The sequence below is a fragment of the Cherax quadricarinatus genome, chromosome 1 (assembly GCF_038502225.1).
Source record: "Cherax quadricarinatus isolate ZL_2023a chromosome 1, ASM3850222v1, whole genome shotgun sequence".
NCBI lineage: Eukaryota > Metazoa > Arthropoda > Malacostraca > Decapoda > Parastacidae > Cherax > Cherax quadricarinatus.
In genome coordinates, this window is record NC_091292.1 from 20026135 (window position 1) to 20053404 (window position 27270).

Below are 27270 nucleotides of genomic sequence, written 5' to 3' on the forward strand. Positions count from 1 at the left end.
ATTTCGATTCGCATAATGACTACTGACTAATAAAAAAAAAATTCGACGTGGTTTCAAAAAGTTAGGTACATAGACACAGATGCAACTAATGTGACATTTTATTGTGGCAACGTTTCGCTCGATAATTTTACCACGGTTTCAAAAAGTTTAGGCCATTTTCAAAGATGGGAGATAATATCAATTTTAGTCAATAAGTTCATTTATGCAGGTTTGCCAAAACTGGTCCTGGCTCGGGTCTTCTCCATAAGTCACAGAGTAACACAAGTAGGGACTGTGATCTAGGATAACACACCCAGTATAATGTCACAAGCAGCAACGAGTTATAATAATTCTCATGTCATGCTTTAATAATATTCAGCATATTTTGAAAATTGAATGGATAAATTTTGTACATACCAGGAATGATGGTGAAAAAGTTGAACTTAATGCACCTGATGATGCTCCATTAATTTATATTCCCGTGGCTATCTAATTAGTAAATGGAAAAACTGTATAGCTAACAAGAGGGAGATACATACAGCGAAAACTGTATAGCTAACGAGAAGATATACATACTGAAAACTGTATGTATAGCTTGACTTAAGAAATCGTAATGACACGATTGCAAATAAACCATACCCCCGGCCGGGATTGAACCCGCGGTCATAGAGTCTCAAAACTCCAGCCCGTCGCGCTAACCACTAGACCAGCTAGCCACAATAAGATTCATCCAACTAGGTATATTTCTACACCATAGGAAGGTTAGCACAGGCACCTCTGTGACCACAAATGCAAGTTTTTACAGACGAATCTCCAGCTAGCGTGGCCGTGACGAACTCTAGTTCAAGTCCCTTCACTGCCGTCAACATGACTTAAGAAATCGTAATGACACGATTGCAAATAAACCATACCCCCGGCCGGGATTGAACCCGCGGTCATAGAGTCTCAAAACTCCAGCCCGTCGCGCTAACCACTAGACCAGCTAGCCACAATAAGATTCATCCAACTAGGTATATTTCTACACCATAGGAAGGTTAACACAGGCACCTCTGTGACCACAAATGCAAGTTTTTACAGACGAATCTCCAGCTAGCGTGGCCGTGACGAACTCTAGTTCAAGTCCCTTCACTGCCGTCAACATGACTTAAGAAATCGTAATGACACGATTGCAAATAAACCATACCCCCGGCCGGGATTGAACCCGCGGTCATAGAGTCTCAAAACTCCAGCCCGTCGCGCTAACCACTAGACCAGCTAGCCACAATAAGATTCATCCAACTAGGTATATTTCTACACCATAGGAAGGTTAGCACAGGCACCTCTGTGACCACAAATGCAAGTTTTTACAGACGAATCTCCAGCTAGCGTGGCCGTGACGAACTCTAGTTCAAGTCTCTTCACTGCCGTCAACATGACTTAAGAAATCGTAATGACACGATTGCAAATAAACCATACCCCCGGCCGGGATTGAACCCGCGGTCATAGAGTCTCAAAACTCCAGCCCGTCGCGCTAACCACTAGACCAGCTAGCCACAATAAGATTCATCCAACTAGGTATATTTCTACACCATAGGAAGGTTAGCACAGGCACCTCTGTGACCACAAATGCAAGTTTTTACAGACGAATCTCCAGCTAGCGTGGCCGTGACGAACTCTAGTTCAAGTCCCTTCACTGCCGTCAACATGACTTAAGAAATCGTAATGACACGATTGCAAATAAACCATACCCCCGGCCGGGATTGAACCCGCGGTCATAGAGTCTCAAAACTCCAGCCCGTCGCGCTAACCACTAGACCAGCTAGCCACAATAAGATTCAAAAACTAGGTATATTTCTACACCATAGGAAGGTTAGCACAGGCACCTCTGTGACCACAAATGCAAGTTTTTACAGACGAATCTCCAGCTAGCGTGGCCGTGACGAACTCTAGTTCAAGTCCCTTCACTGCCGTCAACATGACTTAAGAAATCGTAATGACACGATTGCAAATAAACCATACCCCCGGCCGGGATTGAACCCGCGGTCATAGAGTCTCAAAACTCCAGCCCGTCGCGCTAACCACTAGACCAGCTAGCCACAATAAGATTCATCCAACTAGGTATATTTCTACACCATAGGAAGGTTAGCACAGGCACCTCTGTGACGGGCTGGAGTTTTGAGACTCTATGACCGCGGGTTCAATCCCGGCCGGGGGTATGGTTTATTTGCAATCGTGTCATTACGATTTCTTAAGTCATGTTGACGGCAGTGAAGGGACTTGAACTAGAGTTCGTCACGGCCACGCTAGCTGGAGATTCGTCTGTAAAAACTTGCATTTGTGGTCACAGAGGTGCCTGTGCTAACCTTCCTATGGTGTAGAAATATACCTAGTTGGATGAATCTTATTGTGGCTAGCTGGTCTAGTGGTTAGCGCGACGGGCTGGAGTTTTGAGACTCTATGACCGCGGGTTCAATCCCGGCCGGGGGTATGGTTTATTTGCAATCGTGTCATTACGATTTCTTAAGTCATGTTGACGGCAGTGAAGGGACTTGAACTAGAGTTCGTCACGGCCACGCTAGCTGGAGATTCGTCTGTAAAAACTTGCATTTGTGGTCACAGAGGTGCCTGTGCTAACCTTCCTATGGTGTAGAAATATACCTAGTTGGATGAATCTTATTGTGGCTAGCTGGTCTAGTGGTTAGCGCGACGGGCTGGAGTTTTGAGACTCTATGACCGCGGGTTCAATCCCGGCCGGGGGTATGGTTTATTTGCAATCGTGTCATTACGATTTCTTAAGTCATGTTGACGGCAGTGAAGGGACTTGAACTAGAGTTCGTCACGGCCACGCTAGCTGGAGATTCGTCTGTAAAAACTTGCATTTGTGGTCACAGAGGTGCCTGTGCTAACCTTCCTATGGTGTAGAAATATACCTAGTTGGATGAATCTTATTGTGGCTAGCTGGTCTAGTGGTTAGCGCGACGGGCTGGAGTTTTGAGACTCTATGACCGCGGGTTCAATCCCGGCCGGGGGTATGGTTTATTTGCAATCGTGTCATTACGATTTCTTAAGTCATGTTGACGGCAGTGAAGGGACTTGAACTAGAGTTCGTCACGGCCACGCTAGCTGGAGATTCGTCTGTAAAAACTTGCATTTGTGGTCACAGAGGTGCCTGTGCTAACCTTCCTATGGTGTAGAAATATACCTAGTTGGATGAATCTTATTGTGGCTAGCTGGTCTAGTGGTTAGCGCGACGGGCTGGAGTTTTGAGACTCTATGACCGCGGGTTCAATCCCGGCCGGGGGTAAATTTCTTAAGTTGCACTTGAACTAGAGTTAAGGAGTAAAAAGTGTAGAAAAACAATATGGAATCTGAAATATTAGAAGTAAACCTGATAAATGACACTCATGTACAGCACTAATAGTAGATATTCGTGTTTAGTGTACGAATAGCGAATAGGAATTTCACGTGATATATTCTCTAATACATTCTGTATACAGCACATGACATGATATATCAGAAAATTCTCGCGTGTCATAGCTACGACATAAACTAGTTAAAAAGAGAGACAGAGATAAGTGCATTTCAGACGTGGCATGTATTCCAAAGTGAGGATATTTGCACCTGAACATCAGGAAAAAAACTGCTCTAAGAACCTACAAGACTAATCCTAGACGACACGTCAGAACCCATGCGAGGTTCTGTAACCACAGTGGCGAGTGTGTGAGCGATGTGGTGGTGGATGACGGTGGTACTGGTGGCGCTGCTGCTACTGGTGGTATATTCGGTCTTGAACCAGCCTGATGACCTGGGGATGCCACCAGGACCCAAGGGTCTACCCCTCGTAGGCAGTCTCTTCGACCTTCTCTGGGAAGACTCAATCACTTACTTCGGAAGGTGAGCGTGTACGTTAGAAAGGTCAGTGTGTACATGAGAAAAGTCAGCATGTATTTGCGGAAGGTCCGTGTGCATATGTGGAAGCTCCGTGTGCACATGCAGAAGGTCCGTGTTTACACGTGAAAAGTAGTGATATTTGCAGGTATCCCGTAGCTCAGTTGGTAGTGCATTCAGCTCACACACTGAGGTCCGTCCCAGGGTTTCGGGGATCAGCACCCCCGCCGCCCAGTCTAAGACCAGGCCTCGTGGTGGATCAGGGTCTGATCAACCAGGGTGTTACTGCTGGCCGCACGTAAACCTACGTACGAACCACAGCCCGGCTGATCAGGTACTGACTTTAGGTGCTTGTCCAGCGCCTTCTTGAAGACAGTCAGGGGTCTATATGCAATCCCCCTTATGTATGCCGGGAGGCAGTTGAACAGTCTTGGGCCCCTGACACTTAATGTGTTGGCCTCCTACTTCTCATTGAGGGAATACTGCATCTTCTGCCGAGTCTTTTGCTTTCGTAGGGAGTGATTTTTCGTGTGCAGGTTTGGTACTAATTCCTCTAGGATTTTCCAAGTGTATGTTATCATTTATCTTTCTCGCCTGCGTTCCAAGGAATACAAATCAATAAAGCACCTATAGTACTGTTCCCAGTACTATAGGTGCTTTATCGTATTTATGCGTGCTGTGAAAGTTCTCTGTACATTCTCCAGGTCAGCAATTTCGCCTGCCTTGAAGGGGACAGTTAGTGTACAGCAGTTTTCCAGCCTAGAGAGAACAAGCGATTTAAAGAGAATCACCATGGGCTTTGCATCCCTAGTTTTGAAGGTTCTCATTATCCATCCTATCATTTTTTCTAGCAGATGAGGTAGATACATTGTTGTGGTTTTTGAAGGTGAGATGCTCTGACATTATCACTCTCAGATCTTTCACACTAGTTTCTCGCTCTATTGTTTGGTCAGAATTTGTTTTAAACTCTGATAAAGTTTTAATATCCTCAAGTTTTCCGTATCTGAATAGATGAAATTTCTCTTCATTGAACTTCGTATTGTTGCAGTGTCTTCGATGGAGGACACTGTTATGCAAATTCGGGTGTCATCCGCAAAGGAGGAAACTGAGCTATGGCTTACATCTATCTATGTACAAGAACTCTTCCAGACACAACTATCAGTACATAGTGTTGTACAAGAAGTCTGGGTACAAAAGTAACCTAAGTTCCCCGAAATGCTCTGCATAACCAGGGACTTTCTATATAGTATGTCATTGATATCAGCTAGGTGTATATATGTTATTATTGTTAGGTAGAAGGACACAAATGCAACTAATGTGACATTTTATTTAACGGCTTGATAAAGCTCCTGGAGAGCGAAACGTTGCCACAAGAAAATGTCACATTAGTTGCATTTGTGTCCTTTTACTTAACGTATTATCGGTAATTCTACCAATATTAATATATTATTATTACTATTATTTTTGTGGAAGGTCAGTGTGTACTTGAGTTACTGTATTTACACTGTAAAATAGAACCATTGTTTGAAGGGGAAATGTAAACTCTCTGATCTCTTCTCTCTATGGGTTAAGTTAGAAATATTTGGCTATTGATTACCTAAATATATTTCAAAAGCGAATGGCAAAAACGGGATCTAGGAATACATATTTATATACGAAAGAAGGAGCACTGCAACAGGCCTACTGGCCCATGCTAGACAGGTCCAAGTCACCTACTGGCCTAGGCCTGTCAGGACCTAAAACTAATTTTTTCCAACTTGAAACCATTGCCGCTAGTCTTGTCTTGTTTCCATTCTTTTAGCACGTTATTTACATTCCCTTTATTCCTGTTTTCCATTTATACGCCTCAATCATATCCCCCCTAATTCTATGCCTTTCTAGAATGCAGATTCAGGGCCTAAGTCTATCCTCGTAGGGAAGATTTCTGATACGTGGGATCAACCTAACTATTCTTCAGTGTGTTTTTTGTCGCTCTGTTTTTCATTGTCCACTTATTGAGGAATACAGAGACAGTATAATAACCTATGTGACATGTCAAAATATCTTATTAATGAAAATAAGATACCAGATATACTAAGCAAATTTACTAAATTTGCTTGTAACAGATAATTGAACTATAGATATGTAGATATAAATCCATATGTGCACCTGTTAAACTTTTTTGGGCCTAGTTCCTAGGCCTTTTGTGTATCCGTATGCTCTTGCGCTACCGTCCACAGGATGGATATGGGGTGTACAATAAACTAGCCACTTCGGTGGCAAAATCTAATCTGTTTGTCTCACAATTAGAGAATGTGAGTGAAATCACGTGACGTCGATATTGCAGACACCGCTGTTAAGGCATGCTTTTGTCTTTACTCCTCATATTACTTATATTTTTCAGGTTGGCTGCAGAGTACGGACCACTGTGTAGCGTGCAGCTGGGGCTACGGAGGGTGGTGGTGATCAGCTCCTCCCACTGGTTGACTCAAGCATTCGTCAAGCAAGGCGACATGTTCAACCACAGGCCCAAGGGAACAGTATTTAGCTTCATAATGGGCGGTAAAGGTCAGCCCTCAATCCGTCCTCACTATTTTCTTTTTTTACAGTGCTTGTGAAGATACTCAAGTACAGGTACAAGTAGGTTCGGCAGGACCGGTCCTGGTCCGGGTCTTCTCCATCCAGTGACCCGGCAGTGGCCTTCCATAGGGGGAGCGTCACCAAGATACTCCCATATGTATGTCATACTGCTTTAGTTATTTCGTTACAGCAGAGTAAATATAACGAAGTGTAAATTAACATTCATTCATTTAACCAAACATAGCTTAACTTACCCTAACCGAGAATAATGAATATTAAAGTTTTATAGAGATTTCGTACGCACCGAAATGAACAAGGAGTGTCCACGAGTCAGGGTTGCACTATATAAAATTAAAAAGAAAAAACTTATGCTGTTTGCATGAAAAATTTGCAACGTACCATTCGCTGCTCAATATTGCCAATATCTTGAAAATATTCGCATTGTAATATAAACAATATATAGATATAATTACACATGGATAATATAATATCTGTTGTCTGGCAAGAATGATAAGAACATGACTCACGAAATCGTAATGACCGATTGCAAACAAACCATACCACGGGCGGGATTGAACCAGCGGTCAGAGAGTCTCAAAACTCCAGACCGTCGCGTTAGCCAGGTGGAAATATACCTAGTTGGACGAATCTTATTGTGGCTAGCTGGTCTAGTGGCTAACGCGACGGTCTGGAGTTTTGAGACTCTCTGACCGCGGGTTCAATCCCGCCCGTGGTATGGTTTTTTATGATAAGAACATAAGAAAGAAGGACCACTGCACCAGGCCTACTGACCCATGCAGAGCAGGTCCATGTCCCCCCCCCCCGCATAAGCCCAATGACCTACCCCCCAGGATTAGCCCAATGACCCACCCAGTCTGGTCACCTCCACTCAAGGATGGAGCACGGCACTAGACCCAGCAGCACAAGCTAGTCAGGTCCAACTCACACCCACCCACACCCACACATGTATTTATCTAACATATTTTTAAAACTACACAACGTTTTAGCTTGAAAAACTGTACTCGGGAGTTTGTTCCGCTCATCCACAACTCTATTACCAAACCAGTGCTTTCCTATATCCTTCCTGAATCTGAATTTTTCCAACTTGAAACCATTGCTGCGAGTCCTGTCTTGGCTGGAAATTTTCAAAACGCTATTTACATCCACTTTATTTATTCCTGTTTTCCATTTATACAACTCTATCATATTATTCCTGATTCTACGCCTTTCGAGAGAGCGCAGATTCAGGGCCCTCAGTCTATCCTCATAGGGAAGATTTCTGATACATGGGATCCTCTTTGTCATCCTCCTCTATACGTTTTCCAGAGCATTTATATCCATTCTGTAATACGGTGACCAGAACTGAGCAGGATAGTCTAAATGAGGCCTAACCAAGGATATATAGAGTTGAAGAACCTGAGGACTTCTATTATTTATACTTCTAGATATGAAGCCAAGAATTCTGTTAGCTTTATTGCGAACACTAACGCACTGTTGTCTTGGTTTTAGATTACTGCTAACCAGAACTCCTAAATCCTTTTCGCAATCAGTAGTATTAAGATCTACATTATTTAGTTTATATGTGGCATGGTTATTTAACTGTCCAACATTTAAAACTTTGCATTTGTCAATATTAAACTGCATCTGCCACTTCTCCCTCGTATTGTAGATAGTCTTAATGACCCTCGTGTAGTAGATAGTCTTTTTAGTATGATAATAAGATGTTATCTTCATTATAGAATAATAAGAAAATATTATAACCTTTATATTATAATAATAAGGTAAAAGGACCCCAATGGAAATAAGTCACTCTGTCTGACTTTTTTGGGTTATCCTAGGTTCTCTACACATATGCTGCTATGTATGATAATTCTATGTAACTGTATTGTGTATACCTGAATAAATTTACTTACTTACTTACTTGCATCAGTCTATTCAAATCATCCTGGAGTGATCTAATGTCCTCATTAGAATGAACTGGACGGCCTATTTTGGTGTCATCAGCAAATTTGCTTATGTCGCTATTTATTCCCTCATCTATGTCGTTTACGTAAATTGTGAACAACAACGGGCCCAACACTGACCCCTGAGGAACACCGCTTGTGACATGCCCCCATTCTGATTTCTCCCCATTTATGCAAACTCTCTGCTGCTTATTTGTCAGCCATGCCTCTACCCAGGAAAAAAATTCTCCTCCTATTCCGTGTGCCTTAAGTTTCCTCAATAGCTTCTGAAGCGGAACTCTATCGAAAGCCTTACTGAAGTCCATAGACACAATATCATATTCATTACCATGATCTACCTCCTCAAACACCTTAGTGAAAAAAATTAGTAAATTCGTAAGACAGGAACACCAGTTTGTAAAACCGTGTTGAGATTCATTAATCAATCTGTGCCTATCAAGATGGCTACGAACTGCTTCGGCAATTATTGATTCCATAAATTTTCCCACTATGGAGGTAAGGCTTATTGGTCTATAGTTCGAAACCAAGGACCTGTCACCTGCCTTGTAAATAGGTATTACATTTGCCATTTTCCACTTATCAGGCACTATGCCAGTTTGTAGATGAATGGTTCAGAGAACCGACATGTTGATAAATTAGACACATGTACCACTCTTGGGTATCTTTATTGATGAAACGTTTCGCCACACAGTGGCTTCATCAGTCCATACAAAGGAGAATCTTGAAGAACAGGAGAAGAATGAAGTAATCAGTCCCTCAACCTTGAGTCGATGTGGTCAGTCCATCAATCTTGAATAGAATGCGGCATACGTGCGGAGGAGGAGCTTATAAACCGTTGGCAGGAGAGGTGCAGCAGTCATAGGTGGTGTCACATTTGTTCAATGTGGAAGTAGGTCGTGCCCAAGAATTAGGCAAGCGAAGAATTCCCAAGTATTAAGATCCCAAGAAGTTGCAGTGTCTGACAGGTTTGTCAGACACTGCAACTTCTTTGAATCCCTTGTGACCTTAGCCCTTTCTGCTTTTCTTATTCCTTTCTTTATTTCTCTTTAATTGAATATATTGATTTCTTAACTGCCCATCCCCTCTTTTGATACGCCTATATATGCCTCTTTTGGCCATTGAGATGTTTTAATCTATTGTCCATCCATTTGGGATCATTTTTGTTAGATCTAATTTCCCTACTCGGAACAAAAGTCTGGGCAGCTAGAACTATACTCTGAAAACCGTCATATTGGCAGGACATCCCAATTTAGCCCACCCAGGTAATTTTTCAGTCCCATGAAGTCGGCCAAGCGAAAATCTGGGACACAGATTTGATTGCAGTTATCTGGGTAATTCCATGATATATTGAAACTAAGTGATTTGTGATCACTTTCCCCAAGCTCATCATTAACCTCAAGATTATTAATTAGTGAATCGCCCCGACAATTCACTCATGCATTAATGCACACAATACTCTATGACAGGTACCATTCCCTGACCCACGTTCGTCCAGTTCTACACTCCTCTCTAGCGCTAAACGTCGCATGTCCCTTCCTCCCCGCTCACCCCACTGGAGTCCCAACACAAGAGACTGAATTTCTCTTCTTTTCTCTTCCCACGATCGCCTTCGCTGCTGGGTTAAGCCCTGACTCTATTTCTACGACTAAGAACACTGTTGTGCAAGACAGGTATACAATACCGACAAGATGAAAGTTAAGACACTTGTGCAACATCTGGTTATCTTTATTGTAAACGTTTCGCCATCCAGTGGCTTTATCAATACAAATTCTTGGACATGATTAGAAAACAGAAGAACACTCCTCTCCAGCACTGTTCTTCGTCTGTCCCGTCTTCCCTGCTCATCCCATTTGGGATCTTACCTGAACTTTCGTTCGTTCTCTGTATGTTAGTGATCAAGGTCCCAGGACCGAAACGTTTTCTAATAAATATGTCATAGTGTTTGCTTACGTGTCTTTCTAAACCAACTTGTCGGTATTTATTACCAAGGTTTATACCATAAATCATGTAAACCTTGTACATGTACTTGTAGAAATAGATATTATTATTATTATTATTATTATTATTTAGACCCCTATAAGTATGAAGCAGTAACAAGTTATATTTATATATTGTCAGGAATGTATTCAGAATATACATTTTTTTACCTTATGGTTCTCTCAGCATTAATTATCTAATTTCCAGACAGAACAATTGTAAACATTTCTCAGGTCAAGTACTGGATATCCTACAAACATGTGTTTTATTTCCTGCACATTGTAGAGAAATATCTCACGACTCAAAACATCAGCCTCAAACATTCCGCAATAAACTATACAACAATACCACCAGCAACACATATTTTTAATATATAATAATAAAAGTTTATTTTTTTTAATCAGCAACAGGAGCAAAAGCATCAACAATTATGATGAGGTGTGTGTAGGGAATATTAAAGTGGGCAGACTGGGTCATACACAGCATAAAACTTACCCGAAGCTTTTCTTAAGCAAGAAAAGCTTATTGTACTGAGAACTGTACAAGGTATTTTAAATTAAAACTGGCAGATTTTGCCCTACACATCCCAGAAGAGGCGTTGTCACATAACCATATGAAAATCTTAGAGGAAGAAGAAAGACGGACAAAAATCTGGGAGTTAATATATCACCTTGAGGGGATATATAATTATTAGTGCCATCATAAATATTAATACTAAACTACTGCTGTCACCACACTCAACATCACCACCATCACTCACCACCAACACTCACCATCACCACTCACCATCACCACCAACACTCACCACCAACGCTCACCATGACCACCAACACTCACCATCACCACTCACCATCACCACCAACACTCACCATCACCACCAACACTCACCACCACCACTCACCATCACCACCAACATTCACCATCACCACTCACCACCAACACTCACCATCACCACCAACACTCACCATCACCACCAACATTCACCATCACCACTCACCACCAACACTCACCATCACCACCAACACTCACCATCACCACCAACACTCATCATCACCACCAACACTCACCATCACCACCAATACTCACCATCACCACCAACACTCACCAACACTCACCATAATCACCAACACTCACCATCACCGACACTCACCATCACCACCAACACTCACCATCACCACCAACACTCACCATCACCACAAACACTCACCACCACTCGCCACTACCATCAATACTCACCACCATCACCAACAGGGATCATCGACGCAGAGGGTGATGTGTGGAGAGATTCCCGACGCTTCACAGCTCGTGTGTTGAGGGAGCTGGGTCTGGCTGCCACCAACGTGGAGAACTATGTGAACCACGAACTTCAGGAGTTTCTCAACACTTGCAAGGTAATGAATGCTTAATTATCTTTAAGGTACTGACTATTTAATCATCTACATGATAATGACTGTTTAATAATCTTCAAGGTAATGACTGTTTATTCATCTGCAAGGTAATATCTCATCATTACCTGCACGGTAATGACTCTTTCATCACCTGCAAGGTTCTATAATTACACCATTTTATAATAATCTCTATTTCTACAAGTACATGTATAAAGTATAAAGGCCTAGTTGACATCAATGACATACTACTATAGTATATAGAAAGGGGCGCCCTTTGTTACGCAGAGCATTTCAAGGAAATTAGGTCGATTTTTTGTCCCCCAGGATGTGAGCCACACCAGTCGACTAACATTCAGGTACCTATTTTACTGATAGGTGACCATGGACAGTAGGTGCCTTAAGAAAACACGTCCTAATGTTTCCACCAGGATATATATATATATATATATATATATATATATATATATATATATATATATATATATATATATATATATATATATATATATATATATAAGTTGCAAGGCGATAAATGACGATGCCCATGCACTCTGCCCAGGCCCAGACTCATGGAACTCCGTGTTTCATCAAGAACTGCAAGAAGCCCCTATCATGTGCTTTTAACATCCTATGGAGAGGGAGCATGGACACAGGGGTCGTCCCACAGCTGCTAAAAGCAACAGAAATAACCCCACTCCACATAGAGGGCAGTAAAACAATAACAAAGAACTACAGACCGATAGCGCTAAAGTCCCATATCATAAAAATCTTTGAAAGGGTTCTAAGAAGCAAGATCGCTCCCATCTAAATACCCACGAGTTACACAACCCAAGGCAACAGGGGTTTAGAGCAGGTCGCTCCTGTTGTCCCAACTACTGGACCACTATGACAAGGTCCTGGATGCTCTAGAAGACAAACAAAATGCAGATGTAATATACACAGACTGCAAAAGCCTTCGACAAGTGTGATCATGGTGTAATAACGCACAAAATGCGTGATAAAGGAATAACAGGAAAAGTTGGTAGATGGCTCTATAATTTCTTAAACAGAACACAAAGAGTAGCAGTAAACAGAGTAAAGTCTGAGGCGGTTACGGTGAAAAGCTCTGTTCCACAAGACACAGTACTCGCTCCCACTCTGTTCCTCATTCTCATATCTTGACATAGACAGGGATGTAAGCCACAGCACCGTGTCTTCCTTTGCAGATGACACCCGAATTTGCATGCCAGTGTCCTCCATTGAAGACACCGCAAGGCTCCAGGCGGACATGAACCAAATGTTCAGAAATAGTGTTTGGAACTCGGAAGCAATTTTAACTTAGGCACCCATGTTATTATCAGAGAGACTCTATATCGTGTCTGTCTCGTGATTACTGAACATGGAATTGAATTTTCACTATTTTTGTTTGCAAAATAGTAATTCATAATCAATAGTAAATAAGAATTCGTAATCAATAGTAAATAATAATTATTCATAATAATAGTAATTAATCATAACATTAACAATTATTATTCATACTTGTTAGTAATTAATAATTTTTAATATTAATCAACACTAATAACGATCATCTCTCAGGAGCACGTTGGTCGTCCCTACAACCTGCACTATGACCTGGCTACCTCCGTCTTGAACGTCATGTGGCGCATCGTGGTGGGGGAGAGGTTTGCTATGGGTGACCCCCACCTGCACGAGCACATCAACTCCCTGGCCATGGCCTTAACCCTAGTGGAACAGGGCGGCTTCCTCAACTACACCCCTGTCATACAGTCAGTCGCAGCTGCTCTTTTGCTACTGCCCTCATTTCGCGTTTAGTTACGAGTGTATGCAGTTTTTGTTTTTAATTGGGGACGCCGGGATACATTCACAAATAATCTGCACATATGAAACAGAAGCTTACGACGACGTTTCGGTCCAACTTGGGCCATTTACAAAGTCACACTAACACAAAAGAGAGAGTTAGTTTAACATCTTTATTATGCACCCCATCCTGTGGGCGGTAGTCAAAGGATTACAGAGGTACATAATGAGTCCAGGGACTGGGCCCCAAAGTTTTGATAGCTCAACAAGATACAAAGGTAATGAACTCGGGTAGATCTGGTCACAATCATGACCAAGTTAAAGGAGAGGGAGTAGAGGTGTGCTGCTCTGTACGACGTCACATGTCGGTGGCCCTAAAATATAACGACAACAATAACAGCGAGGTCTATTATTATCATTATTGTTAATTATTATTATTTTACTTAAGCTAAAGAGGACACTACATTTAACCTTCCATCCTCCTGCTCCCCCTCCCCCTCCTCTTCCTCCTCCTTCTCCTCCTCTTCGCTTCCCTCACTCATTTTCTCCCCATCCTCCAAAAATAATGCCAGCCTCTTCAGGTTAACATTTAAATCTTCACTTTCTTGCATTTTTACCTTTTAATTCGCCTCAGTTACACTATAGAAATTCCATAATAACTCAGGTCAGCATTGAAGCATGAATCCAAAAATCTGAAGCTGTATTTAATGACCAATACTGTATTTCTTAGGTAGACTCTTGCTTACAGTTAGCACTATAATAATAACAGTAATAATAATGGTGCAGCCGATGCTCGCCCTGAATGCGGCTGCGCAAAAAATATTTAGGGTTTTGAGTCCAGGTCCCATAGTCAGTCTGACGGTGCTCGTGTATGAAAGTGAAAAGCTTTTTATAGAAAAAATTACATCATATCAACGATGTCAGTCAAGCTTTACCTGGAGAGGGTTACGGGGGTCAACCCCCCCCCCGCTCCCCGGTCTGTGACTAGGTTTCATGGTGGATCAGGTCCTGATCAACCAGAATGTTACTGTTGGCCGCACGCAACCCGACGTACGAACTACTGCCCGGCTGGTATAAAATCATGTATCTCTCCCGCCTGCGTTCCAGGGAGTACAGGTTCAGGAACCTCAAGCGCTCCCAGTAATTGAGGCGTTTTATCTCCGTTATGCGCGCCGTGAAGGTTCTCTGTACATTTTCTAGGTCAGCAATTTCACCTGCCTTGAAAGGTGCTGTTAGTGTGCAGCAATATTCCAGCCTAGATAGAACAAGTGACCTGAAGAGTGTCATCATGGGCTTGGCATCCCTAGTTTTGTAGGTTCTCATCATCCATCCTGTCATTTTTCTAGCAGATGCGATTGATACAATGAAGGTAAGATCCTCTGACATGATCACTCCCAGGTCTTTTACATAAGTTTTTCGCTCTATTGTGTGATTGGAATTTGTTTTATAATCCGATATAGTTTTAATTTCATCACGTTTTCCATATCGGAGTAATTGAAATTTCTAATCATTGAACATAGTTTTCTGCGGTTCATGTTGATGTCCACCTGGAGTCCTGCAGTGTCTTCAGTGGAGGACACTGTCATGCAGTGACTAATCGTTCTAACATAATATACAAGGCTTTATCTTAGGAGAATGATTTTATGCTACGAGGTATCAGAAGTTTTGTTGTATCATGGATATTAATAGAAAGTGTTTGAATTCATTAAGTACAGAAAACAATTGTTATAAGAATGGGTGACATGTTACACATATTTAATGGAAAGCTCTTGGTTATGCTTGCATATATCTGACATACAGATTTTACTCACTAACTATAATAATGATTAAGTTATTAATGGTAAAAACAACACTTAAGTATGTTTCAAAAATTATATTGGTGGTTAATATCCATCGGAAGCTCTGCCTGAAAGGAGAATTTCTAAATTTCTATTTCTGAAATAATGGCTATTTTTTTCTGAATCCTTAAAAAATTTCAGGTAATGTTTATTCTACTGCCTGGTTGATCAGGCCCTGATCCACTATGAGGCCTGGTCACAGACCGGGCCGCGGGGGCATTGACCCCCCGAAACCCTCTCCATGTGTACTCTAAGATTCATCACGTAATGTTTATTCTACTCAATAAGGTTCATCACGTAATGTTTATTCTCCTCAATAAGGTTCATCGGGACATTCCTGAGGTTCAAAGCCCTGAAGGTAGGGCTTAGCATGAGCCGTCGCCTCAAACACTATAAGAACATAATTACCCAACACAAGGCCACCCTGGATGACCCTGCCCGGGGTAATGACTACCTCTACGAGTACCTGAAGGAAAGTCACCGTCAGGCTCAGAGAGAAGCAGACGTCACCTTCACAGGTAAGAACAGTCCTCGGGGCGCGAGAGCTGAGATCGGCTAGGAAGGGAAAATGTAACTGTTACTTTTAACAGTATAGCTTTCGCCTCACAACCGAAAGGACTCGGGTTCGAATCTTGGAAGGAGGAAAACGTGTAATTAATCTCGATGAATTTGCTACTCTTTTTTCCTCTAACAGTAAAGTAGTGTTAGTCGACTGTTGTGGGTCGCATCCCAAGTAACTGAATTAAAATGTGTTACCTACTGTAAATTAAACTATACGTAGATAAGTAACAATACCACATATGCTTCTATATACGTGACAATACCACATATGCTTCTATATACGTGACAATACCACATATGCTTCTATATACGTGACAATACCACATATGCTTCTATATAAGTGTCTCACTCATATTGCCATAGACGTTTTCTTATCACAATGGTAAAATAATGAGGAAAAACTCATTGATGAAGCTACAAAATGTTTTGTAAAAAGGTTTCCTCTCTCAATAATATAATAAATAAAAGTAAAGCTCCCAGTGGCTTTAATTAAGTTTCTCTTCTATTTTTTTCAGTGGAAGTAAAATACTGCTTTCCCAGTGGTTAGTAAGGTGTGCAGGTCCACTTTAGCTTATAATAAAGAAAAGCGTTGAAAACACCTACACCATAATACAACAAAGGCACAGAAATTTATATTAACCATTTAAAAATATAATTTCAATGCCTCGCCGTCGCCTATCTTATTCTAGATCAACAACTGCAGTGGCTGATGAGCGACCTGTTCATCGTGGGTCTGGATACCACAGTCACCACCCTCCGCTGGTGCTTCCTCTTCCTCATCAGACACCCTGAGATCCAAGACAAACTATTCCAGGAGCTGGAAGCTAACATCGGCACTGATCGTTTGCCAACGTGAGCACATCTAACAATAAACACCCACTTATTATTAATGAAGCAGTAGATTTAGTTGTAATATTCAAATACGTGTGTAGATATGCTTTTTCTGTTGTAATTTTGTCCCATTTTCTCTGATCTAGAAGGTAAACTAGAGGACAACTTGGTAGTGTCTCGCGACTTGCAAATTTAAAATCGAACCTTCATTACTCCTTGGGTTTAGCGATTCAGATGAGTTTAATGCTGAAGTGAAGAATTAAATGAAGAGCCGTTTTTCATTAGAAGCTACAAGTTGCTCCAAGGAGTCCCGCAGACTATCAGTGACAGTAAAAAATGTGATTTTTTTAATTGCTTTTGACATTATGATTTTTTTTAGCAGAAACTCAAACACTGTAATACATCGAACAGCTGGGTTGAAGACTGCTCCAGCAGGAACTTTCTATTTCATGAAAATGCCACCAGATGTCTTCTAAGAGCAGAACATTTGTTCTTATAAATGCCATGGCTGGTGGTAAAGAAAAACAGCAGTTACATAAAATCTAGAGAAAGCAGAGCTCCAAAAGAGCCAGAGTGGATGGGTCATAAAAGACCCGGCCCTGACTGACCTGAACATTGTCCCCCCCCCCTCCATTCATAGTTCAGTGTTTCACACAAAACATGGAAGACTACAGTTTACATAACTGTTTTCTTAATAAGTTGAAATACAATGGTTATAATCATAACTATAATTTTTAAAGGGCTGGATAGGTAATCCAGGGAAAGGTCTCGGTCAGATGACCAAAAACTCCAGCTGCGGGTCATCATATGACAAAGACCCGCGTCACGAAACACTTGTCCTGTTTCCTGACAAACTTTAGATAACCTAACCTATTCTCTCGGTTTTCTTTTTCCTTCTCTAGTACTATTCATTTGACACTTTGTTCCAATCAAACATGATACGATCTTTCATAATGACACAAGCTAAATTGTGGTTCATCAGTATTTATTTCAATGTAGTTCTCTTTTTAGTTCCCTCGTGGGTTTAACATTTCTGTTTAATACTACTACTAATAATAATAATAATCTTCAGCTACAAGCCCAGCAATACATTACAATTCTTGAGAAATTATCTCTTTTTCTAATTTCTAGTTACGAAGACCGACAGCAGATGCCCTACACTGAGGCCTTCCTGATGGAGGTGTTCCGCTATGGCTCCATCCTGCCCCTGGTGATGCACAGCAACCCTGTGGAAACGACCCTTGGGGGTTACCGCATTCCTAAGAGGACCTGGGTCATCGGCAACATCCGCGGCATCCACTGGGACAAGCAGGTCAAGTCTGGCTTGTTTCTTGTTGGTTTACTATCATGGTTGGAAATAGGTGTCCCGAAGCTCGATGGATAATGCACTCAGCTCTTACACTGAGGTCCGTGGTTCGATCCCCAGTACGGGTGGAAACATTAGGACGTGTTTCCTAAGAAACCTGCTGTCCCTGTTCACCTAGTACCTAGGTGTTAGCCGAGTGGTGTGGGTCGCTCCCTGGGGATGTCAACTAAACCTGTATACGTTAGAAATAATAATAAACATAATAATAATTATTATTATAATTATTATTATTAAGTTTTTCGCTGACTTCTGCTGCCATGGAGGAGCGATGACTCTTCTTGATATCCCATTCAAAGACTTCTGATCCCCCATCTTCCTAGTAATATATCCCAAGGAACATTCTGATCCATTCGACTCCTAGGAGAGGACTGAGGGAGATAGTGTGCTTGGTTTTGAGGGGTTGGACATCCAGTAGGCTTGAGTGAGCATGTTAGATAGGAGTGAGTGGAGGCAATGGTTTTTGGGGCATAACGAGCTGTTGGAGTGTGAGCAAGGTAACATTTTGTGAAGGGCTTCAGGAAAACCGGTTAGCTGGACTTGAGTCCTGGCGGTGGGAAGTAAGTAGTGACTGCCCTCTAAAGTAGGGCATAAAGATATTTGTTGTTTGGAGGGACCTGGTTACCTGGATTACCTGGAGGTTATTCCAGGGATCAACGCCCCTGCGGCCCGGTCCATGACCAGGCCTCCCGGTGGATCAGGGCCTGATCAACTAGGCTGTTACTGCTGGCCGCACGCAGTCCAACGTACGAGCCACAGCCCGGCTGATCCGGCACAGACTTTAGGTATCTGTCCAGCTCTCTCTTGAAGGCAGCCAGAGATTTATTGGTAATTCTCCTAATGCTTGATGGGAGGCTGTTGAACAGTCTTGGGCCCCGGACACTTAAGGTGTTTTCTCTTAGTGTACCAATGGCGCCCCTACTATTAATTGGGGGCATTTTGCACCGCCTGCCCAGTCTTTTACTTTCGTAGGGAGTGATTTCTGTGTGCAGATTCGGAACCATTCCTTCCAGGATTTTCCAAGTGTAGATTATGATATATCTCTCTCCCCTGCGTTCCAACGAGTACAAGTCAAGTGCTTCCAAGCGTTCCCAGTAGTTAAGATGCTTGACAGAACTTATACGTACACTCTCTAGATCTGCAATTTCACCTGCTTTGAATGGAGATGTTAATGTACAGCAGTATTCCAGCCTAGAGAGAAGAAGTAATTTGAAAAGGATCATCATTGGCTTGGCATCTCTCGTTTTGAACGTTCTCATTTGTGATTGCATCTGTGATTGTGGCACTGTTGTGATCCTTGAAAGTGAGATCCTCAGACATTACTAATCCCAGGTCTCTTACATTATTTTTCCGCTCTGTTGTATGGCCAAAGTTTGTAGTATACTCTGTTCTAGTTATTATCTCCTCCAGTTTTCCATAACGGAGTAGTTGGAATTTGTCCTCATTGAACATCATATTGTTTTCCGTTGCCCACTGGAAAACTTTGTTTATATCTTCTTGGAGGTTAACCGCGTCCTCAGCAGATGACAGCCTCATGCAGATCCTAGTATCATCCACAAAGGATGATACGGTGCTGTGGTGTATCTCTGTCTGTCTGATATGAGGATGAGGAATAAGATGGGGGCGAGTACTGTGCCTTGTGGAACAGAGCTCTTCACTATGGCAGCCTCTGATTTTACTCTGTTGACCACTACTCTTTGTGTTTAATTTGTTAGGAAGTTGAAGATCCATCTTCCCACTTTCCCAGTTATTCCTTTAGCACGCATTTTATGGGCTATTACGCCATGATCGCATTTGTCAAATGCTTTTGCAAAGTCTGTGTATATTACATCTGCATTATGATTTTCTTCCAGTGCATCCAAGGCCATATCATAGTGATCCAGTAGTTGTGAGAGGCAGGAGCGACCTGCCCTGAACCCATGTTGCCCTGGATTGTGAGGATTTTGGGAATCCAGGTGATTTGTAATCCTGCTACTTAGCACTCTTTCAAAGATTTTTATGATGTGGGGCGTCAGAGCTATTGGTCTATAGTTCTTAGCTAATGCTTTGCTGCCACCTTAATGGAGTGGGGCTATATCCGTTGTTTTAAGTGACATCTGAACTGTCGTATCTGCTCGCTTCTGGCAAGACAGTGATAGTGTGAATGATGGTGAAAGTGTTTCTTTTTCGGATCACCATGCCTCGGAGGAAAATGACCAGTGTGTTAAAAAATAACAATATTTATGGCTTTCATTTTCGGCAGGAAAGACTAGAATATTGCAGAACTAAAATTTACGTTATTCTATACATAACGTAAATTTTATTTCTGTGATAGAATATCACAGAAATAAAATTTACGTTATATTCCTAAACTAGGAATGCTTTACTATTGACAGGGAAAACTAATTATTATAATCGAGAGTAGACCGTAAACAAGATTATTAAGCATTGTTCAAAAACGGGCATAAATCTAAATGACGCACTGACAGTGTAGGAAAGACACGACTCACGAAATCATAACACGATTGTAAACAAACCACAGAACGGGCGGGGCCTGAACTCACGGTAAGTGAGCCCTAACACTCTGCGCCAATGCGTAAGCCACTGGGCCAGCTGATTACAATATAAGAATCATATTTTGTAGCCCGATGGCCCAGTGGCTTACACACTTGCCTGGAGTTTTAGGACTCGCTTCCCATAGGTTCAATCCCCGCCCGTTCCGCGGTTTGAAGGAAGGACATGTTGCGGAACAAGCTTCTACTGGGACAGCATTTCACTCCGATAAAGCCTTACTCTGAGCGAAACTATAAGATTTCTTTTTACCACAGTCGTAGCAACTCGGAATATTTCTCCACTTTTAGCTGCAGTCCGGGTCGTAGCAGCCTCTGCCTCCAACCACCCTTGATACCATGATAACTGTGGTCCCTGTGGCTGTTAGGAAGAATATTTAGCATAGGGTTAGAATTCGTTTCCCCCTAACTTTTGCATCCAATACTTTGGGGTTATCCCAAATTTCACTTGTCTTGAGCAATAACTTATCATGAAATTACCAAAAATAGCTATCACAGAATTTCTCAAATAACTTATCATGGAATTACCCAAATAACTGCAATCAAGTCTGTCCCAGACTTCCACTTGGATGATTTCACGGGACTGAGAAATTACCTGGATGGGCTGAATTAGAATAACCTGAGTACGGGTCAGGTAGGTGGTGATGGTTGCCAGTATGACGTTTTTCAGAGCATAGTTCTAGCTACCAGACAACTTATGTTCTGTGTAAGGAAATTAGATCTAAAAACAAATGATCCCAAAGGATTAAAGCATCTCATTGGTCAAAAGAGAGGCATATATAAGCAGTTCAGAAATCAATATATTTAGTTAGAGAGAATTAGAAAAGGGGATAAGAAAAGCAAAAAGAGATTGAGGCTAAAGTTGCAAGAGATTCGAAGACTAACCCAAAAGGGTTCTTTCTGGTATACAGAAGTAAGATTAGGGAAAAAATAGGCCCACTTAAGAGTAACTCAGGTCAGATGTTGGACAGGAAAATAACTGTTGAGAAATGGTTTACCAGCTAAGGTTAAAGATTAAATATAGGGAGTACTTAGCTGATAAGACAGCTATCGTCCACACAGCCGCCCCTGCAGACGAGGTCTTAAGAAACTGTCTCGTCCACTTCTTAACGAGCTGTAAAAGATTATATTATGTATGATTATAAATTACCCCTATGGGGTGTTATGTCAGCATATTTCATTCACTGATGGCTGACGTACGTACTTGTGTGGACTCAAAAGTCCGCTTATCACCAGGGTTTATGATAGGTGACTGACTCGTAACTTATACTCAACTGCGCAGTCAATAGTAGTACATCACGAGCTCGAACACTTACCTGGGTATATGTATCTGACCCGTAGTTACGCCCGGATATCTGTCGAGTTGATTGAAGAATAGTGTTCTTTGAAGAATGTCGCACTACACTCTGTTGGATCGCAACACTCATTGTTACACTGCTCATCAATAATTGTTCACACCATAATGTCACTAAAGAAGCTGATCACACTTCTCTGTAAGTGTTTATCGTGTTTTGTGAGACACCTTGTTCACACTAATGCACGGATCAGTGTTCTTTGTTGGTTATCCTGGCGTCAGTGTGACTCCCAGTCGGGTGAAAAGTAATCTGACCTCACAGCATCCTATCCCACTCCAATGCCCCTCGAACTTAAAGGAAAAGCTGACCTAGTACTTTTGCTTCCTTGCCACTTCCTCCATGAAGCAAAGCAGAATGCTTGATTCTTGCTGTCTTAAGCATAGACAACAATGTACACTATCTTTACCATGGTAATAAAGTGGGAGCAGGATTTTCCTTGTCCTGCTAAGGGATGGACTGTCTTTTATTAAACTACACTTTGCAACACTGGACTCCTGCAAGGAGCGGTGGTCGCTTGACCACGTCACATACTTGTACTGCATCTGGTATCAATTACTTGCTGTAGCAGTAAACAAGATGCTTGCCCCTTCTGAGAGGGCTGGGCCCCTCGGGGCTGAAAGTTGTTGAAAGGGGCTGAAGGGGGCTGATACCCCCTCCTGGAGAAAATTTCTCTACAATAACTATGCCACATATAAACTAAATAATGTAGATCTTAATATTACTAATTGCAAAAAGGATTTGGGAGTTCTGGTTTGCAGTAATCTAAAATCAGAACAACAATACATAAGTGTTAGCAATAAAGCAAACAGAATCCTTGGCTTCATATCAAGAAGCATAAATAACAGGATTCCTCAGGTTGTTCTTCAACTCCATATATCCTTGGTTAGGCTTCATTTAGATTATGCTACACAATATTGGTCACCGTATTACAGAATGGATATAAATGCACTGGAAAACATCCAAAGGAGGATGACGAAGTTGATCCCATGTATCGGAAATCTTCCCTACGAGGATAGACTGAGGCACTGAATCTGCACTCTCTAGAAAGGCATATAATTATGGAGGATGTGATTGAGGTGTATAAATGGAAAACAGGAATAAGGGGGATGTAAATAGCGTGATAAAAATATCTAGCCAAGACAGGACTCACAGCAAGGGTTTTAAGTTGGAAAAATTCGGATTCAGGAAGGATATAGGAAAGCACTGGTTTGGTAACCGAGTTGTGGATGAGTGGAACAAACTCCCAAGTACCATCACTGAAGCTAAAACGTTGTGTAGTTTTAAAAATAGGTTAGATAAATACATGATTAGGACCTAACTAGCTTGTGCTAGTGGGTCCGATGTCGTGCTCCTTCCTTAAGCGGATGTGACCTGGACCTGACTAGGTTGGGTCAGTGCCATAAGCCAGTAGGTGACTTGGACCTTCCTTGCATGGGCCAGTAGGCCTGCTGCAGTGTTCCTTCTTTCTTATGTTCTTATGAGTACATCCATTTTTGGTATGCGTGCCTGTGTATTCAAAACGCGTATTTTGTATGCGTGCATACATGTTCAGTACAGTCAGGTACGTGTTCAGTAGGCGCACCTGCGGATGTGTACATTCCATTTCATCAACAGATGTGGGTGGACCCTGAGATCTTCCGTCCTGAAAGGTTCTTGAGCGATTCAGGTCAGCAGCTGCTACACACTAAAAACATGGTGGCCTTCTCCCTCGGTAAGTCTTCTCGTGGACACCCCCAGGATCGCATATCCTTAAGTAAGTAAGTAAGTTTATTCAGGTATACACAAATACAGTTACATAGAATTATCATACATAGCAGCATATGTGTAGAGAACCTAGGATAACCCAAAAAAGTCAGACAGAGTGACTTATTTCCATTGGGGTCCTTTTACCTTATTATTATAATATAAAGGTTATAATATTTTCTTATTATTCTACAATGATAACATCTTATTATCATACTAAAAAGACTATCTACTACACGAGGGTCATTAAGACTATCTACTACACGAGGGTCATTACTAGGAATAAGGTAAAATTTACACGTATGTTAGCTAAAAAATAGAAAATCATTCCCCTCCCTTTCTGTAGCTACATTCATCAGACACCTTTTGGCACTCTACTTGAACTGGTTCATGCTATGACTGGCTTTGACATGTGCGGGCAGTCTGTTCCATTCCTTTATTGCTGTACAATAAAAGGTGTTTGAAGCCTGGCCACTGACTGTGGGTACTACAAAGTTGTGCTCTCTCCCCCTAGTACTATGATTGCTCTGGTTCCCAACCTTGACAAAATTGACAGCAAGATATTCTGGACATTGTTTGTGAGCAATTTTATAAACATGATTTAGCTTCAGTTGTTTTACTCTGTCTTCAACATTCAGCATATCCAACTGCTGTAATTCATCCTGGCCTACATGTTCTCTTGGTCCCAGCCCCAGGATGAATCTTACGATTTTGTTCTGGGTGATTTGCAGTCTATCTTTCAGTTTTTTTGTCAAGGTAGAGTACCAAGAAGAGCAAGCGTAATCCATATGGCATTGTATAAGGGCTAGACATAGGGTCCTGCGAGCCTCAGTAGGTAGACACTGTGCTTGTCTATACAGGAACTTCAGTCTGGCATTCGCTTTCTTTACTACACTGTTCCCTATCAATTCTCCTGACATGCATGGGTCGAAGGGGATTCCCAAATATTTTACTGATGAAACCAAAGTGATGGGCTCCCCATTACATTGAACATTAAAATTATTTACCCTTCTCAGTTTATGTTTCGTGCCAAAGAGGTCCAGGTTTCACAATTGACATTACTTTCTAAATACATATACTAAACACATCAGGGGGCTTTAAATCAATTGAGCAGACTGACTGAAAATGCTTAAGCAAATCATTCTCCACAGGGAGGAGGAACTGTCTTGGAGAGTCCCTGGCGAGGATTGAGGCGTTTCTCTTCCTGACGGGGTTCTTGCAGCGATACATCGTCAGCGTCCCACCGGGGCAGGAGGTACCTCATACTCGTTATGTGTTAGGAATCACTCTCAACCCTCTAGAGTTCCCCGTTCAGATTGACCACAGAGCAGCGCCATTCTTACACAGCTAGCTACATAACTCTAGTTACGTGAAGTATATTCCAACTGTTAGCGCTATTAAATAATATAGATGTAATATAACAACACAAACTGAGTGATTACAAATCACTCAGTTTTAACATATCATGGAATTACCCTAATAACTGTAATCAAATCTCTGTCCCTGACTTCCACTTGGCTGATTTCATAGGACTGAGAAATTACATGGGTGGGTTGAAATGGAATGACCTGGAAATGGAATGCCACCGTTAGGTAGACGGTGATGGTTGCCAATATGACGTTTTCCAGAGCATAGTTCTAGCTGCTCAGACAACTTATGTTCCGAATAGGGAAATTAGGTCAAACAAAAATGATCCTAAATGGATAAACAATAGATTAAAACATCTCATTGGTCAAAAGCTTCTTGGCATTACGGCTGAGTGCCCGTAATGCCAAGGCATGATAGTGGCTCTCTTTGCACTACAAATCATTATAAACCTTCACTGTAAGCCACCTATGTAAATATACTTCCTACAATATGTCAACCACATTGTAAACTTGCAAGGGATATCAAAAATAAAATAATTTCCCCTCCTTCCTATAACGTGTTCTTTGACCTTCAGTAAGAGAAAACGGTATTCTGGAGAAGCTAACTACACTAGATCACCAGTAAACACTAAAACAAAAGCGATTTTCTCGGAAAAAAAAAAATCCTAGACGAGAGGCTGGCTGGGTGTTTCAGGCTATTATCTCGGAAATAAGTTACTGACTTATTTCATGAAGCCCACCGTTTATTATTAAAGTAAATGCAATAATATTGACAGGAATAATAAGAAAATTATTGTTCTACAATTGGATTGACGAATACTATTGGAATTATTCCAAATATTTTGGGATTTGTGTGGGAGTAAAGGGCAAGATATTTTGCGGATGTAAAAAACTTAGAAACTTTATTTTTTGTAGAATAACTAAAGATAATTCCAAGATTACCGCCAGTGAGAACATCGCGCTAATATTGTTTTATAAGTACCAACTACTTCTGGCAGTTTGGGAGACACACAGATGATGATCAAACTAAATGCAAATTATGTGATCAGGTATATAGTCACTGTCTTGAACACTATGTGCTTAATTGTCCACTTATTGAGGAATACAGAGACAGACAGTATAATAACCTATGTGACATGTCAAGATATCTTATCAATGAAAATAAGATACCAGATACACTAAGTAAATTTTCTAAATTTGCTTATAATAGATAAGTGAACTGTAGATATGTAAATATAAACCCATATGTACACCTGTTAACCCTTTTGGGGCCTAGTTCCTAGGCCTTTTGTGTATCCATATGCTCTTGCGCTACCCCCCTCAAGGAAGGTTCCTTGATGTTGGTGAGGGGCTCTTGATTTAGGGAATTGGATCTGTGCTCCAGTTCCCCGAATTAAGCCTGAATGTCTTCCACATCCCCCCCCTAGGCGCTGTATAATCCTCCGGGTTTAGCGCTTCCCCCTTGATTATAATAATAATAATCTTGCGCTACCGTCCACAGGATGGATATAAGATAAGATAAGATTTCGTTCGGATTTTTAACCCCGGAGGGTTAGCCACCCAGGATAACCCAAGAAAGTCAGTGCGTCATCGAGGACTGTCTAACTTATTTCCATTGGGGTCCTTAATCTTGTCCCCCAGGATGCGACCCACACCAGTCGACTAACACCCAGGTACCTATTTGCTGCTAGGTGAACAGGACAACAGGTGTAAGGAAACGTGTCGAAATGTTTCCACCCGCCGGGAATCGAACCCGGGCCCTCCGTGTGTGAAGCGGGAGCTTTAACCACCAGGCCACCGGGCACAATAAACTAGCCACTTCGGTGGCAAAATCTAATCTAATATAATCTTATTGAAACTTACATTGAGTAAGTTTCATGAACACATCTTCGCATACACCAAAAATGAAAGAAATAGGACTAGAGGAAAAAATCGGTCCAAATTGGTTATGCCTCCCTTTAAATTTAAAACTGCAATATATAAAAATAACGAAGATGTTTAACATAAACAGGACTTGCAGCAATTGGTTCAACTTAAACATATTTGGATTTAGAAGGGATGGAGGGAAGTTCTAGTTTGACAGTAGAGTCATGGATGAACTGGACAGTCCTAAGTAGCGTCATTGAAACGAG

General features: G+C 41.7%; 1 protein-coding gene across 1 annotated transcript; it reads left to right on the top strand.

Annotated features, from left to right (window-relative positions):
- The first annotated feature begins 3667 nt into the window (after positions 1-3667).
- On the top strand, positions 3668-25674 carry LOC138855050 (cytochrome P450 2U1-like). Its single transcript, XM_070101849.1, has 9 exons — positions 3668-3852; positions 6230-6393; positions 11598-11737; positions 13310-13500; positions 15691-15887; positions 16620-16782; positions 17893-18073; positions 23643-23739; positions 24923-25674. Exons 1-9 carry the CDS (start codon positions 3686-3688, stop codon positions 25120-25122), a joined length of 1500 nt encoding a protein of 499 aa, XP_069957950.1. The 5' UTR covers positions 3668-3685; the 3' UTR covers positions 25123-25674.
- Positions 25675-27270: the final 1596 nt, after the last annotated feature.

Excerpts from the sequence above, each read along its gene's own strand:
- LOC138855050 (XM_070101849.1), top strand. The coding sequence starts at position 3,686 with ATGTGGTGGTGGATGACGGTGGTACTGGTGGCGCTGCTGCTACTGGTG. Across the intron at positions 11,738-13,309 it reads AGTTTCTCAACACTTGCAAG|GAGCACGTTGGTCGTCCCTA; the intron begins GTAATGAATGCT and ends ATCATCTCTCAG. Across the intron at positions 16,783-17,892 it reads GGCACTGATCGTTTGCCAAC|TTACGAAGACCGACAGCAGA; the intron begins GTGAGCACATCT and ends TCTAATTTCTAG.